This window comes from Eriocheir sinensis, chromosome 20, assembly GCF_024679095.1.
Source record: "Eriocheir sinensis breed Jianghai 21 chromosome 20, ASM2467909v1, whole genome shotgun sequence".
Lineage (NCBI taxonomy): Eukaryota > Metazoa > Arthropoda > Malacostraca > Decapoda > Varunidae > Eriocheir > Eriocheir sinensis.
This window is the reverse complement of record NC_066528.1, coordinates 20736183-20752773: the sequence shown is the minus strand read 5'-3', so window position 1 is coordinate 20752773 and position 16591 is coordinate 20736183. Positions and strand designations below refer to the sequence as shown.

At 41.8% G+C, this 16591-nt stretch overlaps 1 protein-coding gene across 44 annotated transcripts; it reads right to left on the bottom strand.

Annotated features, from left to right (window-relative positions):
- Positions 1-154: 154 nt before the first annotated feature.
- Positions 155-15460, bottom strand: LOC127001364 (PRA1 family protein 3-like). 44 transcript variants are annotated; one of them, XM_050865912.1, is made up of 8 exons: positions 15252-15460; positions 13999-14216; positions 9303-12780; positions 8708-9156; positions 6546-8614; positions 4990-6464; positions 4381-4686; positions 155-3865 (listed from the first exon to the last, which is right to left on the bottom strand). In XM_050865912.1, the coding sequence occupies exons 1-3, from the start codon at positions 15437-15439 to the stop codon at positions 12641-12643; spliced, it is 546 nt and encodes a 181-aa protein (XP_050721869.1). In that variant the 5' UTR covers positions 15440-15460; the 3' UTR covers positions 155-3865; positions 4381-4686; positions 4990-6464; positions 6546-8614; positions 8708-9156; positions 9303-12640. The 44 variants fall into 44 exon arrangements, with proteins under 44 accessions (XP_050721869.1, XP_050721873.1, XP_050721872.1 ...); XM_050865916.1 differs by having other exon boundaries at positions 4990-8000; positions 8057-8614; XM_050865915.1 differs by having other exon boundaries at positions 4990-8000; positions 8113-8614.
- Between the last annotated feature and the right edge of the window lie 1131 nt (positions 15461-16591).

Sequence of the window (16591 nt, the reverse complement as noted above, 5' to 3'; positions counted from 1 at the left end):
GAATAGGGACGAGGCATGACAAGAGGGCCAGGAATGGGAGAAAGACGAGTGCCAATATGTGAAGTGGGGGAGTGTCAATATCATCCTTGAGCAATGTTTAGGTCCAAGACTTAAGCTAAAGATGGGGAAGTAATATTATAAAGGACAGGCCGACTTTACCTCAAAAATAACTTTATTCAAATCATCTACACGCTTAATAGTAGTAGTAGTAATAGTAGTAATAATGCAGTGCGTGTGGTCATTAGTGCTAGTAGATCATAGCGAGTAGTAACAAACAAAGGTGCGTCAATCGGTGTGGCACTAACATAACAGTGACTAGCTCTTAAGGGTAGATCTTCGACTCACGGTATAGGTCAGATTATAAGACACTTTCGCTCCTCACATCAGCCATTTCTAAAGGTCAAAGAGGGGGTCAGTCGGGTTATAGTGAGTGTTTCTTGAGGTTCGTGGTACAGAAGAAGGGTCACACTACCACCAGGGTCATAAAGCTACTCCTGGAAATGGCCAGAACTCCTACGAAAGCCTTGTCAAATAGGTGTTCATCATCATTGTACAGAGGAAGGGTCACACTACCACCAGGGTCATAAAGCTACTCCTGGAAATGGCCAGAACTCCTACGAAAGCCTTGTCAAATAGGTGTTCATCATCATCGTACAGAGGAAGGGTCACACTACCACCAGGGTCATAAAGCTACTCCTGGAAATGGCCACAACTCCTACGAAAGCCTTATCAAATAGGTGTTCATCATCATCGTACAGAGGAAGGGACACACTACCACCAGGGTCATAAAGCTACTCCTGGAAATGGCCACAACTCCTACAAAAGCCTTGTCAAATAGGTGTTCTAGGGCAGTGAAGTGTCTTATAATGCGACCCATAGTCTTAAACCTGGCAGCTGTTTGGTTAGGGGGACTTAAATCATTGTTGTGGTACTGTGGAACTATTGTCAGGGGGAAATGCCTTCACATCAGGGTAAGAAACTATGAAAAACCTGGCAGCTGTTCAGTTAGGGGGACTTAAATCATTCTTGTGGTACTGTGGAACTATTGTCAGGGGAAATGCCTTCACATCAGGGTAAGAAACTATGAAAAACTTTGCAGCTGTTTGGTTAGGGGGACTTAAGCCATTGTTGTGGGACTGTGGGATTGCTCTACTGTCAGTGTAAATACCTTCACATCAGGGGCATGAAACTACAAAAATATGAGCCGAGGCATAAAAAAACAACTACTTCCAAGAGTCTCAGGAGTAGTTGTGACCGAGACATTACAGGAGTATATTTTCACACCACGACTGAAATTTTACGAGTGTTTCTTCTCCCTGATATGTAGATTAGATACTTTACTGGCCGACTTACGGGAATGATGTGAATGTTTCCAATCTATGTGGTGGCTATACTATCCTGCCCTTACTGGAGAATATACCGAACAATATCACTCACTATGTATGGGACAATCACCATAGCTTATCTTCTGTTCAATGTCAGGCTTTCCCATAATGTTACCGACCCATGAGGCAGCTACACTATCCTGCCCTTACAAGATAGAGCATAACCCAAACAATATCACTCACAATAGCTCATCTTCTGTTCAACGTCAAGCTTTCCTATACTTTCTTAAGAGGTTACACAGTCAATGATATGCTCCCAACTACATCTGTCCCTTGCCGCAGTCTCTCCATTGTCAAGCTTTCCTATACTTTCTTAAGAGGTTACACAGTCAATGATATGCTCCCAACTACATCTGTCCCTTGCCGCAGCCTCTCCAATGCCCGATCCTGCCAGATCTGAGAGGCTGAAGCAGTGGGCAAGAATGGGATGGGATAAAGCATGTGATAAATGAGCCAATACATATAATAAATCAACCAACCAGCCAGAATCACACTTATATAGTTAACTTTTGATTATATTTAACAACAGAGGCATCACAAGTTCCCTGAGTGAGGAAGTATAGAGCGAGTGTTTTTTCTTTGAGGTTCAGAAGAAGTTAACCAGTCTCCCACTTGTCCAGTTTTTTTGTTTTCTTGAAGTTCAAAAGAAGTTAACCAGTCTCCCTTTTGTCCAACTTTCCGTGTTTTCTTGAAGTTCAGAAGAAGTTAACCAAAGTCTCCCACTCATCCAGTTTTTTGTGTTTTCTTAAAGTTCAGAAGTTAACCAAAGTCTCATAGTTATCCAGCTTCCCATGGGTTGCGTGTAAAGGATTTCTGGACTAACATATTTACCGTGAATCCCCCAATGACAGTATCTTAGGTTCATTATAGTTCATCTTCTGTTTGATTAGTTTAGTCAAGTCTCCCATTCGTCCTAATTTCCACTGGCTGCATATGAAGGATTTCTGGACTTCTGTTTACCTTGAATCCCTAATGACAGTATCTTAGGTTCATTATAGTTCATTTTCTTTCTAGCGTTAGTTTATCTAAGTCTCTCATTCGTCATTCTTCCCATGTGTTGTGTGTGAGGGATTTTTTAACTTGTATTTATCATGAACCAGTAAGAATGGGTACACAGCTCCTTCATGTTTCCATCTCACCCAGGGAACTTTTGATACACAGAAATCACATATCTAAGCACCCCAAGATGAAGTAAGGTGTTGAGTGATGTATAGCACAGAGTGAAGGGAGATCTGCGATGCTCCCTATTCATTACTTCATGCATCGTTAAATTAGAGATACTTTTAAGAGCCTAGAGTTTGGGTAAAATACTGAATAACTTAGCTGAATACAAGTCCATGGAAGGCACAAAAAATAATTAATAGATAGAGTGTGGAGTGAATTCATGATGCTCCCCAATCATCACATTATGTACCTTCAGATCAGACAAGTTTTCAAGATCTTAGTTGAGGTAAAATACTGAATAACTTAGCTGAATATAAGTCCATGGAGGGCACAAAAAGTAATGAATAAGGAGAGTGTGGAGTGAATTCATGATGCTCCCCAATCATCACATTATGTACCTTCAGATCAGACAAGTTTTCAAGACCTTAGTGGAGGTAAAATACTGAATAATCACATTTTCGTTTATATGTAAACTGAATGTAAGGCAAATTTTTTAGAGCCTAAGAGTTCAAATTGCTTAAGATAATCACAACTCAATTTATGTGTAGACAATATGAGTCAATGCAAATTTTGGGGGATACTGAACTTTATGTGAATACTGAATAACCACATTTTTTTGTCTACACGTAAACTTGAATGTAAGCAAGTTTTAATTTCTAAGATACTTCAGTTTACAATTTAAAGTACCATGGAGGGCTAGTAACAACCTTTTCCTGTCCAACCCACAATAGGAAAATGAGAACAGTAAATGAAAAAGGAGAAGAAAAACAGGTCAATGCAAGGTAGGAACAAAGAACAGTGGACAGATACCTTAACATTAGACGACATAACATTTCCTTCATCCAGAGACCTCAAACATGCCAGGAAATCACCCTCGTAACTGCCCTCACCAAACCCAAATTCAGTTCATTGCTGGGGCATGAAGATGTCTAAACTTGAATGTAAGCAAGTTTTAATTTCTAAGATACTTCAGTTTACAATTTAAAGTACCAAGGAGGGCTAGTAACAACCTTTTCCCGTCCAACCCACAATAGGAAAATGAGAACAGTAAATGAAAAAGGAGAAGAAGAAGAACAGAACAATGCAAGGTAGGAACAAAGAACAGTGGACAGGTACCTTAACATTAGACGACATAGCATTTCCTTCATCCAGAGACCTCAAACATGCCAGGAAATCACCCTCGTAACTGCCCTCACCAAAGCCAAATTCAGTTCATTGCTGGGGCATGAAGATGTCTAAACTTGAATGTAAGCCAGTTTTAATTTCTAAGATACTTCAGTTTACAATTTAAAGTACCAAGGAGGGCTAGTAACAAACTTCAGGTCAATGCAAGGTAGGAACAAAGAACAGTGGACAGGTACCTTAACATTAGACATAGCATTTCCTTCATCCAGAGACCTCAAACATGCCAGGAAATCACCCGCCCTCACCAAACCCAAATTCAGTTCATTGCTGGGGCATGAAGATGTCTAAACTTGAATGTAAGCAAGTTTTAATTTCTAAGATACTTCAGTTTACAATTTAAAGTACCAAGGAGGGCTAGTAACAAACTTTTCCCGTTCAACCCACAATAGGAAAATGAGAACAGTAAACGAAAAAGGAGAAGAAAAACAGGTCAATGCAAGGTAGGAACAAAGAACAGTGGACAGGTACCTTAACATTAGACGACATAGCATTTCCTTCATCCAGAGACCTCAAACATGCCAGGAAATCACCTCACCAAAGCCAAATTCAGTTCATTGCTGGGGCATGAAGATGTCTAAACTTGAATGTAAGCCAGTTTTAATTTCTAAGATACTTCAGTTTACAATTTAAAGTACCAAATAACAACCTTTTCCCGTCCAACCCACAATAGGAAAATGAGAACAGTAAATGAAAAAGGAGAAGAAGAAGAACAGAACAATGCAAGGTAGGAACAAAGAACAATGGACAGGTACCTTAACATTAGACGACATAGCATTTCCTTCATCCAGAGACCTCAAACATGCCAGGAAATCACCCTCGTAACTGCCCTCACCAAAGCCAAATTCAGTTCATTGCTGGGGCATGAAGATGTCTAAACTTGAATGTAAGCAAGTTTTAATTTCTAAGATACTTCAGTTTACAATTTAAAGTACCAAGGAGGGCTAGTAACAACCTTTTCCCGTCCAACCCACAATAGGAAAATGAGAACAGTAAATGAAAAAGGAGAAGAAGAACAGAACAATGCAAGGTAGGAACAAAGAACAATGGACAGGTACCTTAACATTAGACGACATAGCATTTCCTTCATCCAGAGACCTCAAACATGCCAGGAAATCACCCTCGTAACTGCCCTCACCAAAGCCAAATTCAGTTCATTGCCGGAGTGTGAAGATGTCTAAACTTGAATGTAAGCCAGTTTTAATTTCTAAGATACTTCAGTTTACAATTTAAAGTACCAAGGAGGGCTAGTAACAACCTTTTCCCGTCCAACCCACAATAGGAAAATGAGAACAGTAAATGAAAAATGAGAAAAAAAACAGGTCAATGCAAGGTAGGAACAAAGAACAGTGGACAGGTACCTTAACATTAGACGACATAGCATTTCCTTCATCCAGAGACCTCAAACATGCCAGGAAATCACCCTCGTAACTGCCCTCACCAAAGCCAAATTCAGTTCATTGCCGGAGTGTAAAGATGCAAGACGACAAAGTACTTCATCTGGGGACTTTACGATGGTAGCATTCCCTCGTAACTGCCCTCACCAAAATCATTCACTGCTCAGAGGCGAAGGTGTGTCGTGCAGTAAGCCTGGTGCAGCGGCGACGGCAGAGACAGGGGTGGACAAAACAAGGTTGCAAGCAGATCACAGGCATTGGTATTAACAGTGAAGGCCAAGGGGGAAGAGGAGGAGGAGGAGGCCGTGTTCTCCCGTACTACTTCAAATGAGACGGTACTTTGCTCATGAAGTCCTCCAGCAACTTGGCGCTCCCACTGTCAATGTTCACCTTGGACCTACGAGGGAGGAGACGAATCAAAACAAAGGAAAGACAAATCATAGCCCTTGAGCTGCTTCCATTACCATAAATAAAATAAAAAGCAGAAAAAAGATTATGAGTGAGTGCTGTGGAAGACTGTATTATGAGTGCAAGAAAACAGATTTTATGACAGTACAGTAAACCCTCGCTTTATGAACCAGTTGGGGTAAAGGGGCGATGTTATATACGAGGAACCTGAAGTTTTGGTATAATGAACTTTGTTATATGAGCTGAAAATTCGCTATTTCCTACCATTGCCGTGTATGACAAAATTGAAAAGTTTTGTTTAATCGGTACAACATCTGTGGTCATATGCCGGAGAGAGACAGAAGGGGAAGGAATTATAGGAGAAGCGAACAGATCCCAGGAGACGGGACACAACCCCCAATTAATACCTGGTACCCATTCACTACTGGGTGGACAGGGGCATAGGGTATCGGAAAAGCCGCCCAAATTTTCCACTCCGCCCGGGAATCAAACCCGGCTCTCTTGGTTCGTACATGACAAAGCTTGTTCGTTATATCAGATGAAAGACGGCAAACTTATATACATGCAGTCATCATATAATTGGACACACTGGACACTGTGTTATGCTGACCAACGTTCGTGTATGTGCTCGGGCGCCCACCACCAAATATAACTCGGCAATTACTGAGCATTCCAAAAAGGCAAAAAAGTTAATTAAAACCGAGATTCATTATTCTGAGGTCCGTAAAAGCGTGGGTTGACTGTAGTGAACTAGTACACATGGGTCTTAGTCTCGTTTAAACCCTTTAGTTTAGGCATTATTCTCCTCGGAACTGCCGGCCAAGTGTTGGTGATGATTTAAAAAGTACACATTATATCAAGCTTGCATGGGGGCAGTTTAAAAAAGAATGAGTAACCTGTAACAAACCCTTTAGCCCTGAATGACAAACTGCATATTATGTCAAGCTTACAGGAGAGCAGTTTAAAAAAGAATTAATAACCTGTAACAAACCCTTTAGCCCTGAATGACAAACAGCACATTATGGCAAGCTTGCAGGGGAGCAGTTTAAAGAAGAAGTGAGTGACCTATAACAAACACTACAGGCCTGAGTGCAACCTAAACATGTCTAAAAGGGGCTGGAGTATTAAAAACCAAAGAACACCAGCAGTGACATAAGCTAGAGCTGTGATGATAGGAACGTCTTCATGCATATAAGATACAAGGATGATGCAAATTGATCTAGATAAACTACTAAAAAGGTCCATATTCTTAAGCATTTCGAGGCTCTCACACACACATTTGGTAAGGCTTTGGTAGGGGTTGTGGTGTTAGTATTTCCATGGGTAGTTTTATGAGTCTAGTGGTAGTTTGACAAGGCTTTCATAGAGGTTGTGGTGTTAGTGTTTCCATGGGTAGTTTTATGAGCCTAGTGATAGTTTGACAAGGCTTTCATAGAGGCTGTGGTGTTAGTATTTCCATGGGTAGTTTTATGAGCCTAGTGATAGTGTGACAAGGCTTTCATAGAGGCTGCTGTGTTAGTATTTCCATGGGTAGTTTTATGAGCCTAGTGATAGTGTGACAAGGCTTTCATAGAGGTTGTGGTGTTAGTGTTTCCATGGGTAGTTTTATGAGAATAGTGATACTTTGACAAGGCTTTCATGGAGATTGTTGTGTTAGTATTTCCATGGGTAGTTTTATGAGAATAGTGATAGTCTGACAAGGCTTTCATAGAGGCTGCTGTGTTAGTATTTCCATGGGTAGTTTTATGAGCTTAGTGACAGTCTGACAAGGCTTTCATAGAGGTTGTGGTGTTAGTGTTTCCATGGGTAGTTTTATGAGCCTAGTGATAGTGTGACAAGGCTTTCATAGAGGTTGTGGTGTTAGTGTTTCCATGGGTAGTTTTATAAGCCTCGTGATAGTTTGACAAGACTTTCATAGAGGCTGTGGTGTTAGTATTTCCATGGGTAGTTTTGTGAGCCTAGTAATAGTTTGACAAGGCTTTCATAGAGGTTGTTGTGTTAGTGTTTCCATGGGTAGTTTTATGAGCCTCGTGATAGTTTGACAAGGCTTCTACACCATGGATGTGAACCCGACTCATGGCCTTGAGAAATGGTTGTTGTGAGAGCCCAAAGCATCTGAGAATTACGGACAAAAGTGTTAAGGATAAAACTAACCACAACTAACCGTGTCTTCATAACAAACTAAGCGCTCAATCCATACCGTGTAACTTACAAAAATATACAGCGACCAGACTTGACTCTACATTACAGGGGGCTACCTACGCAAGCCGAGTCATTCGCTCTGAGGATCACAGAATTCAACACAGGGAGTACAATGCAACACCAGCCTTGTAGACCCCAACACTGTCCGCTAAAGACTAACAATAGGATGCGAAACCGATGCTCAGGGAGATTAGGACACAATGCTATGGAGGGCCTAAGGTTAAAAGACTTCCTAATGATATAATGCTCTGAATGGATTAACCTGTCCGCTGTGATTGGCACGGATTTGGCTTTCACTGATGCTCTGAATAGATTAACCCGTCCGCTGCGATTGGCACGGATTTGTCTTTCACTGATGCTCTGAATAGATTAACCCGTCCGCTGTGATTGGCACGGATTTGGCTTTCACTGATGCTCTGAATAGATTAACCCGTCCACTGTGATTGGCACGGATTTGGCTTTCACTGGTAGCCTGGTAACATATAGTCCCAGGTCTTTCTCTGCCTCTGTGGTGGATAGTGGAGTGTTTCCCATGTGGTATTGGTATGCTGGATTTCCACTCCCAAGGTACATGACTTTACATTTTTCTTCATTGAGTTGTAGCAGCCACTTTTAGTTCCATTTCTGTAGCTTGGTGAGGTCTTCTGCTAGGAAATCCACAGTCAAGGGGTTAAAAGACTTCCTGATGTAATGCTCTGAATGGCTTATGGTCAAAATGTCTTACTAATAACAATTTTCTGTGGTTAAAATCAAGATGTCTTACATATAACACAATTCTCTGGGCAGTTAAGGTTGAAAGTCTTACTAATGACACAATGCTCTGAATATCTTATGGCTAAAAAGATGTGCTTGTTCCGAGTTGCCGATCTTCAATACCTCAAACCATAACAGTGAAAAAGATAAAAGCAATTCTCTAATATATATGTAAAGTATGATGATGAAAGGTAAAAGACTTGCTTGTTTCAATACCTCAAACCATAACAGTGGAAAAGATAAAAGCAATTCTCTAATATATATGTAAACAATACCAAGTCACATCTAAACAGAGCAAGGCTGTTTTCAGTATGATGATGAAAGGTAAAAAGACTTGCTTGTTCCGAGTTGCCGATCTTCAATACCTCAAACCATAACAGTGAATGAGATAAAAGCAATTCTCTAATATATATGCAAACAATACCAAGTCACATCTAAACAGAGCAAGGCTGTTTTCAGTATGATGAATGATAAAAAGACTTGCTTGATCTGAGTTGCCGATCTTCAATACCTCAAACCATAACAGTGAAAAAGATAAAAGCAATCCTCTAATATATATGCAAACAATACCAAGTTATATCTAAGCAGAGCAAGGCTGTTCTCAGTATGATGATGAATGGTAAAAAGACTTGCAGATCTTGTTCTGAGTTGCCGATCTGCAATACCTCAAACCATAACAGTGAAAAAGATAAAAGCAATCCTTTAATATATATGCAAACAATACCAAGTTATTCCTAAGCAGAGCAAGGCTGTTTTCAGTATGATGAATGATAAAAAGACTTGCTTGTTCCAAGTTGCCGATCTTCAATACCTCAAACCATAACAGTGAAAAAGATAAAAGCAATTCTCTAATATATATGCAAACAACACCAAGTCTCATCTAAGCAGAGCAAGGCTGTTTTCAGTTAGCCAGGACTGTCCAGGAGGAGTCAGAGAAGTTTTTGCTGCCTATCTTCAATGCCTCAAACCATGACTGAAAAAGATAAAAGCGATTCTCTAATATCTATGTAAACAACACCAAGTCTCATCTAAGTAGAGCAAGGATGTTTTCAGTTAGCCAGGACTGTCCAAGAGGAGTCTGCCCCTGGAAACACTCCCTCCATAACAGTGTCAATCCGAACATGAGCAAAGGTTAAGGATAGACATGCCGCACCCAACACACCACACCCTGACCGGGGCCACACTCTGCCCACGCCACAACCAAACATTACAGTAACACATCCTGGGAATTAGATCAACTACTGACCATAATAATTCTAGCTTCATGAGTTAAGTGCTAGTCGAAACAAACCAATCACGTAACAGGTCCAGGTACATACAACAACCACTGCACTCTGCGTTACAACAAGGAACTACAACTGGGGTCTGCGGAACACAACTCAAAAGCTCCGGGAACCTTTCATCAAGCAGGTCTCCCGAATCACAAAGCAGGGAATACCTTTAGCTGACATTACGGCTGATGGGGATAGCAAGACAAGACCTGTAAACTAATGATATGCCAATACTGTCGCAAACGAGAAATCCATGGAAAAAAATACACTCATCTTAAATGAAGTGATTAAGAAAGGTTCGTTGGCAATTGTCACACTAATCTCTGCTGACAAGATCTGTAGACTAATTATCATGTGTCAGAATTGTCGCATGGGAATAACACAGAACAAGAAATCAATGGAAAAACTACACTCGTCTTAAATGAAGTGATTAAGAAAGGTTCGTTGGCAATTGTCACACTAATCTCTGCTGACAAGATCTGTAGACTAATTATCATGTCAGAATTGTCGCATGGGAACACAGAACAAGAAATCAATGGAAAAACTAAACTCGTCTTAAATGAAGTTAAAAAGATTCGCTGGCACATGTCACACTAATCTCGGCTGACAAGATCTGTAGACTAATTATCATGTCGGAATTGTCACATGGAAATAACACAGAACAAGAAATCAATGGGAAAAACTACACTCGTCTTAAATGAAGTTATAAAGATTCGCTGGCACATGTCACACTAATCTCTGCTGACAAGATCTGTAGACTAATTATCATGTGTCAGAATTGTCGCATGGGAATAACACAGAACAAGAAATCAATGGGAAAAACTACAGTTGTCTTAAATGAAGTTATAAAGATTCGCTGGCACATGTCACACTAATCTCTGCTGACAAGATCTGTAGACTAATTATCATGTCGGAATTGTCACATGGAAATAACATTGAAAAGGAAAACAATGAGAAAACTACACTCGTCTTAAATGAAGTAATAAAGAAAGGTTCGCTGGCACATGTCACACTAATCTCTGCTGACAAGATCTGTAGACTAATTATATGTGTTGGAATTGTCGCATGGGAATAACACTGAACAAGAAATCCATAAGAAAGCTACAGTTGCCTTAAAAGAAATGATAAAAATAGACACTCGTTGGCACATATCACACTAATTCCTGTTGACAATACTAGATACTAAAATCATATTCAAATCTACACAGTATTCTTTTTTATCACACTGAAATTATCAAGTTTTTCATTTAAATTTTTCTACTTGATTCTGGTCTTTTTTAGCTTAAATTCCTACTTTCTTGTGCAGTAGATACACTAAAGTTAACAAAACGTTTCTCCATTGGCTATTATACATAACAGATAATTTTTATCACACTGAAATTATGGAGTTTTCTATTAAATTTCTACTTGATTCTGGTGTTTTTTTGCTTAAATTCCTACTTTCTTGTGCAGTAGATACACTTAAGTTAAATAAAAAGTCACTTCACACAGTAAGGAACATCTGAAACCACTTCCACTACATACACTTACACACAAGATTTTAAGTTATACAATTAAGTGCCAGAAATTACCTTGAAAAACTATCTCTAAGTCTGAATATTAAGTTGATGAATTCTGGGTATTATTATTATTATTGTTGTGTTTCCTTACATCCTAGCGCTACGCCACTAACAGCATGGAGATAAAAGTTCTCACGACACACTAAGCTTAAGTCTGAGGGGCTTGAGACGCATCCAATCTAGTCGCTGTGTCTTATGATGCCTTGGAAGTACCCACTGAAGTCTTTCTTGGATGATGCATAGGAAGTAACCATTTAAGTCTCTCTCTCTCTTATAATGCAAGTCTCCCTCTCTTATGATGCTCTGAAGTAGCCAATCTAATCACTGTCTTTCTTATGATGCCTTGGAAGTACCCACTGAAGTCGTTCTTTGATGATGGATAGGGAGTAACCATGTAAGTCTCTCTCTCTCTTATAATCCAAGTCTCCCTCTCTTATGATGCTCTGAAGTAGCCAATCAAGTCACTGTCTCTCTTACAATCATCAGACACAGTTCATCAGAGTAATATAAATGGAGGAAAGGACGAGAGGGAAGGACGAGGGGGAGGGAAGGGAGTGAACAATGGAAGGGACCTAAGAGTACAAATGCTAGAAGGGTCACAAAATATTGACGTTGAGAGGAAAAATATTGCCATAAAAAATAAAAAAGGAGAGGCTGAGGGGTAAATATCATTATACAGTAAATAAATGAAGTGTCCCAAGAATATAAATGCTGAAAGGATGGCAAAATAAGAGGAAAAAAATGACTGAAATGATAAAATAAGAGAGAGAGCTAGTGAGAGGGGTTTGACATGACCCAGAACTTCAACACTGAACAGAATACCAAAAAACAAAAGAAAAAAAGGAAGGAAAGGGAGGGAAGGAGAGAGAGGGTTAACAAGGAAAGAAGGAAAGGGAAGGAAGGAGAGAAGGGAAGAGAGGGAGAGTGGGCTAACGAGAGAGAGAGGAAAGAAGGACGGGAAGGAGTAGAGAGGAAAGGAAGGGAAGGAAGGAAGAAGGAAAGTAGGTTAACAAGACAGAGGAAGGAAAGAGAAGGAGTGGAGAGGAAAGGAAGGGAAGGAGAAAGTGCATTAACAAGAGAGAGAGAGTAAAGAAGGAAGGGAAGGGAGCGGAAAGGAGGGGATGGAGAGAGAGAGAGGGGGGAGGACAGTTGTGCATTAACAAGAGAGAGAAAAGCAGGAAGGGGAAGGAATTAGAGGGAGAGAGTGCGTTAACAAGACAAAGTAAAGAAGGGGCAGTTGTGGGTTAACTAGAGAGAGTAAAGGAGGAAGGGAAAGGAAGGAGAGGAAAGGAGGGGAAGGAAAGGAAGGGAGAGGATGCCTACATGAAGAAGTCTTGCTCCAGGCCCAGCGCTTCCAGAATCACACCCATGGGAGTCCTCTTCATCCCCAGGTACTCCACTTTGTTCATCAGCTTGTTCTTGAGGTTACGGAGCCTCATGGATGCGTGCAGGAAGATCACTGGAAAGGAGACCATGTGGGTAAGTGTTGGTAATCTCAGATGCTTTCGACTCTTGGGACAACTACTTCTCAAGGCCAAACAGGAGGTTAGCTGGGTTCTAATGAGTGTTTTCTTATGTTCATGGTGTAGAAGCCTTGTTAAACTACCACTAGGTTCTTACATTAATACATGACAACTATTTCTCAAGTTCACAAAGGAGGTTAGCTGGGTTCTAATGAGTGTTTTCTTATGTTCATGGTGTAGAAGCCTTGTCAAACTATCACTAGGCTCTTAAATTATCCATGACAACTATTTCTCAGGGCCAAACAGGAGGTTAGCTGGGTTCTAATGAGTGTTTTCTGATGTTCATGGTATAGAAGCTTTGTCAAACTATCACTAGGCTCATAAAACTACCCATATCCAGTATTTTCAGATGGTTTGGGCTTTTGCAACAAGAAGAAAATAATGAAATACAAGAGAGAGAGGGAGTGTTTGACATGACCGAAAATTTTACAACACTTAACCTGGTAGCAGCGATGGGCCAAATTTGTGGCTTTACCGTGTAGCAGCGACGGGCCAAATTTGTGCCATGATATAAACCCCCCAAAATAGATGATACATAATCTGATCACAAATGCTTTGATGTATAGTATGAAATGGTTTGTGTGGGGGGTGATTTTTTATCATTTTTCTCGCTTGGAGGGACCATTAAGAAACACGATCCCCGCTGCTACCAGGTTAAAAGATAAAAAAAGGGATAAAAGGCAAAAATGAAAATAAAAAAGCAGAGGGAAGGTAAAGGAAGGAGATAGGAAGAGAGATGATGATGATGATGATGATGCTGGGGATGACAATACTTATCCCAAACTAAAGTAAACAAATAAAATAAATACATAAATAGTGGTACAGATAAGTAAGCCCCAACCTACCAGTGATGAGGCAATACTGAACCCAAACTAAAGTAAACAAATAAAATAAAGTAATAAATAATGGTATCATGGAGGTAGAATTGGTGGAGTCAACATCAGCCCAATTAAATGAATCCGCCCAAGCTGTCATGTGTTGTCAGGTCAGGCTCCCTCTTAATGGGCTCGGCCAGGCTCGCCCACCCCCATCATTTGGCCGTAAATTTGACAGTTCGTCGGCTTCACCTCAATGAATGGGATTAGCGGGCTGTGTCAACTCCACCAATTCTACCTCCATGAGTGATATAGATAAGTAAATAAGCTGCAACCTACCAGTAATGGGCAGCAGAATACCCATGAGGAATACCAGCACCGAGCCCAGCAGGTACACCATGAAGTAGGCCGCCAGCACCACGCCCAGCAGCGACAGCACCGGGTGGTTCTTCTTGAACTGGGCGGCTGGCATCTTATTGTTGGTGAGGTAGTAGAAGAGACCGAACGCAAGGCCCACCGCCGTCATGCCACAGAACATCTTGGTGGGGTGGATCACACTGCAAGGGTGGGGGTGGGGGGGGGGTGGGGGGGGGGTAGTTAGTTGGGTTTTTTTTTTGTTACAGTAAAGGAAACAGCTCAAAGGATGAAAAAAAATAATAATAATAATAATAAAAAAAGCCTGCAAATCACTGCGCCTACAAAAAGAGTTGAGAGGAGTGGACAAAATGGACTAGTGTGTGTTGGAAAGGGGGAGTGAGAGGTTACTTTTTTTTACAGTAAATGAAGCACACTAATGATAAGTGCTGATACAGAGGGTGCATGTGTGAATTTCCCGAGGGAGTAGGATACCAGGTTATTTGTGTCAACCCAACTCAAATATGCGTGTCATGCACCTGAAATGTGTCTGCGCATTATTATGGAGATCCAGATCCAGATAAGGCCCTCCCATTCAGCCATTTCCACAGGAAATGTTTATACAGAAAGATGACTCAAACAGCTCAGCTGAGTGATTGCAAAGAGGAGTGTAATGACAAGCCCGGTGCCCTGTGGATCATCACACAGGGAGCTCCCTGCGTGCACCTCCCTCAACACCGTCACAGTGTTGAGGGGAGGACTGGAGCAGGACTTGAAATTCAGGAGTCATCCCTATCATGGGGAGCTGGGGTTTACTTTCATGCATTGTTTTACATGTAGGTGTCTTTATACTTAATTAACAAGTCATTCAAGCCTTCATAATATACACTTCTAAGTAAAGAACTTCTTGGGCCCAGTGCTACGGGCCTGCCCGGGGGCGAGGCACCCCAGTGACACGCGGCCTTGAGGCACCCAACACACACACACACACACACACACACAGGGTGACGCGAGATGAAATTCCATCTTATTAAAAGCTAAGTGCCGCCACCTCACACCCACGTGACCCGCCCGCCCCGCCCCGCCCACGACACCTACCCCCGCCACGCCCACGCCACCCACCCCCGCCCCGCCCACGCCCACACGCCCTGCCCCTGGCCACCCCCCGCCCGCCGCACGCCCCCGGGAGGGCTGTCACGGGCGGGGGTGGCGGGGAGGACAGCTGCGAGGAGGCTCACCCCACCACGGCGAAGATGGCGAGGCAGGTGAGGAAGTAGTTGGTCTGGTAGTAGAGGAGGTTCTGCAGCACGCGGTTGGCCCACTTCTCGGGGTCCTTCAGGTTGGGCACTTGGAACCTCGCGGACTCCATGAGGAAATCGTCGAGGCTCCGCAGCGGGGACACGGACACTCCTTCTGCCTCGGCCATCTTGAACAGACTGAGGCCGCCAGACCCAGACCGTTGCCAGATTATCGTACTCACAGCATAATATTTACCGGTTTCTGACGCCTAACTATTGCCAAGAAACATCAGGAATTAACTGTTTTAACGAGAAATATAAATAAATCTCATTATTGGGTCGGAAATCGGGGCTGAGGCTGAGTTGAGGCGGCGGCGGACTCCCTTCACGGATAGAGTCGCAGTATCTCAAGATGAAGACGCCATTTTGGGACCATTTTACGCCGCGCCTTACAAACAGTGGCAAATGCTCTCCTGTATTTATAAGAACATAGGGAGACTGCAAGAGGCCAATTGACCCCAGATCCACCCCCCATTACCAGCTGTCATCCTCGTCTATGTAGCTATCAAGTCTACTCTTAAAACAAGCTATCATCCCTATACTCACTAGGGATTGCTGAGTCTATTCCATTCCCCCACCACCCTATTACTGACCAACTGCCTGTCTGTCTGTCTGTATCTCTGTATGTCTGTCTGTATCTCTGTGTGTCTGTCTGTATCTCTGTGTGTCTGTCTGTATCTCTGTATGTCTGTCTGTATCTCTGTCTGTATCTCTGTATGTCTGTCTGTATCTCTGTATGTCTGTCTGTATCTCTGTATGTCTGTCTGTATCTCTGTATGTCTGTCTGTATCTCTGTCTGTCTGTATCTGTCTGTCTGTCTGTATCTCTGTCTGTCTGTCTGTATCTCTGTATGTCTGTCTGTATCTCTGTATGTCTGTCTGTATCTCTGTATGTCTGTCTGTATCTCTGTATGTCTGTCTGTATCTCTGTATGTCTGTCTGTATCTCTGTATGTCTGTCTGTATCTCTGTCTGTCTGTCTGTATCTCTGTCTGTCTGTATCTGTCTGTCTGTCTGTATCTCCCCTAACAGCCAGCAGCCAATGAGTTCTGGAAAGCGACTTATTCAAACTTATATTCAGTCACAGGATGGCTTATATTATTCACTCAGACATTCACTGCCATTTCTAGCTTTCCTGACTGAGCCCTTAAATTGCTTATGTTCTTATACTCCCTTTTTTATTGACCAAGTTCTTTCATTCAAAAGGCATTTTAATCATGAAGAATAGGAGTTAAGTTAAGGCTTGCTATTGTTTGTTTTATACAGTATTAAAAGATATTTT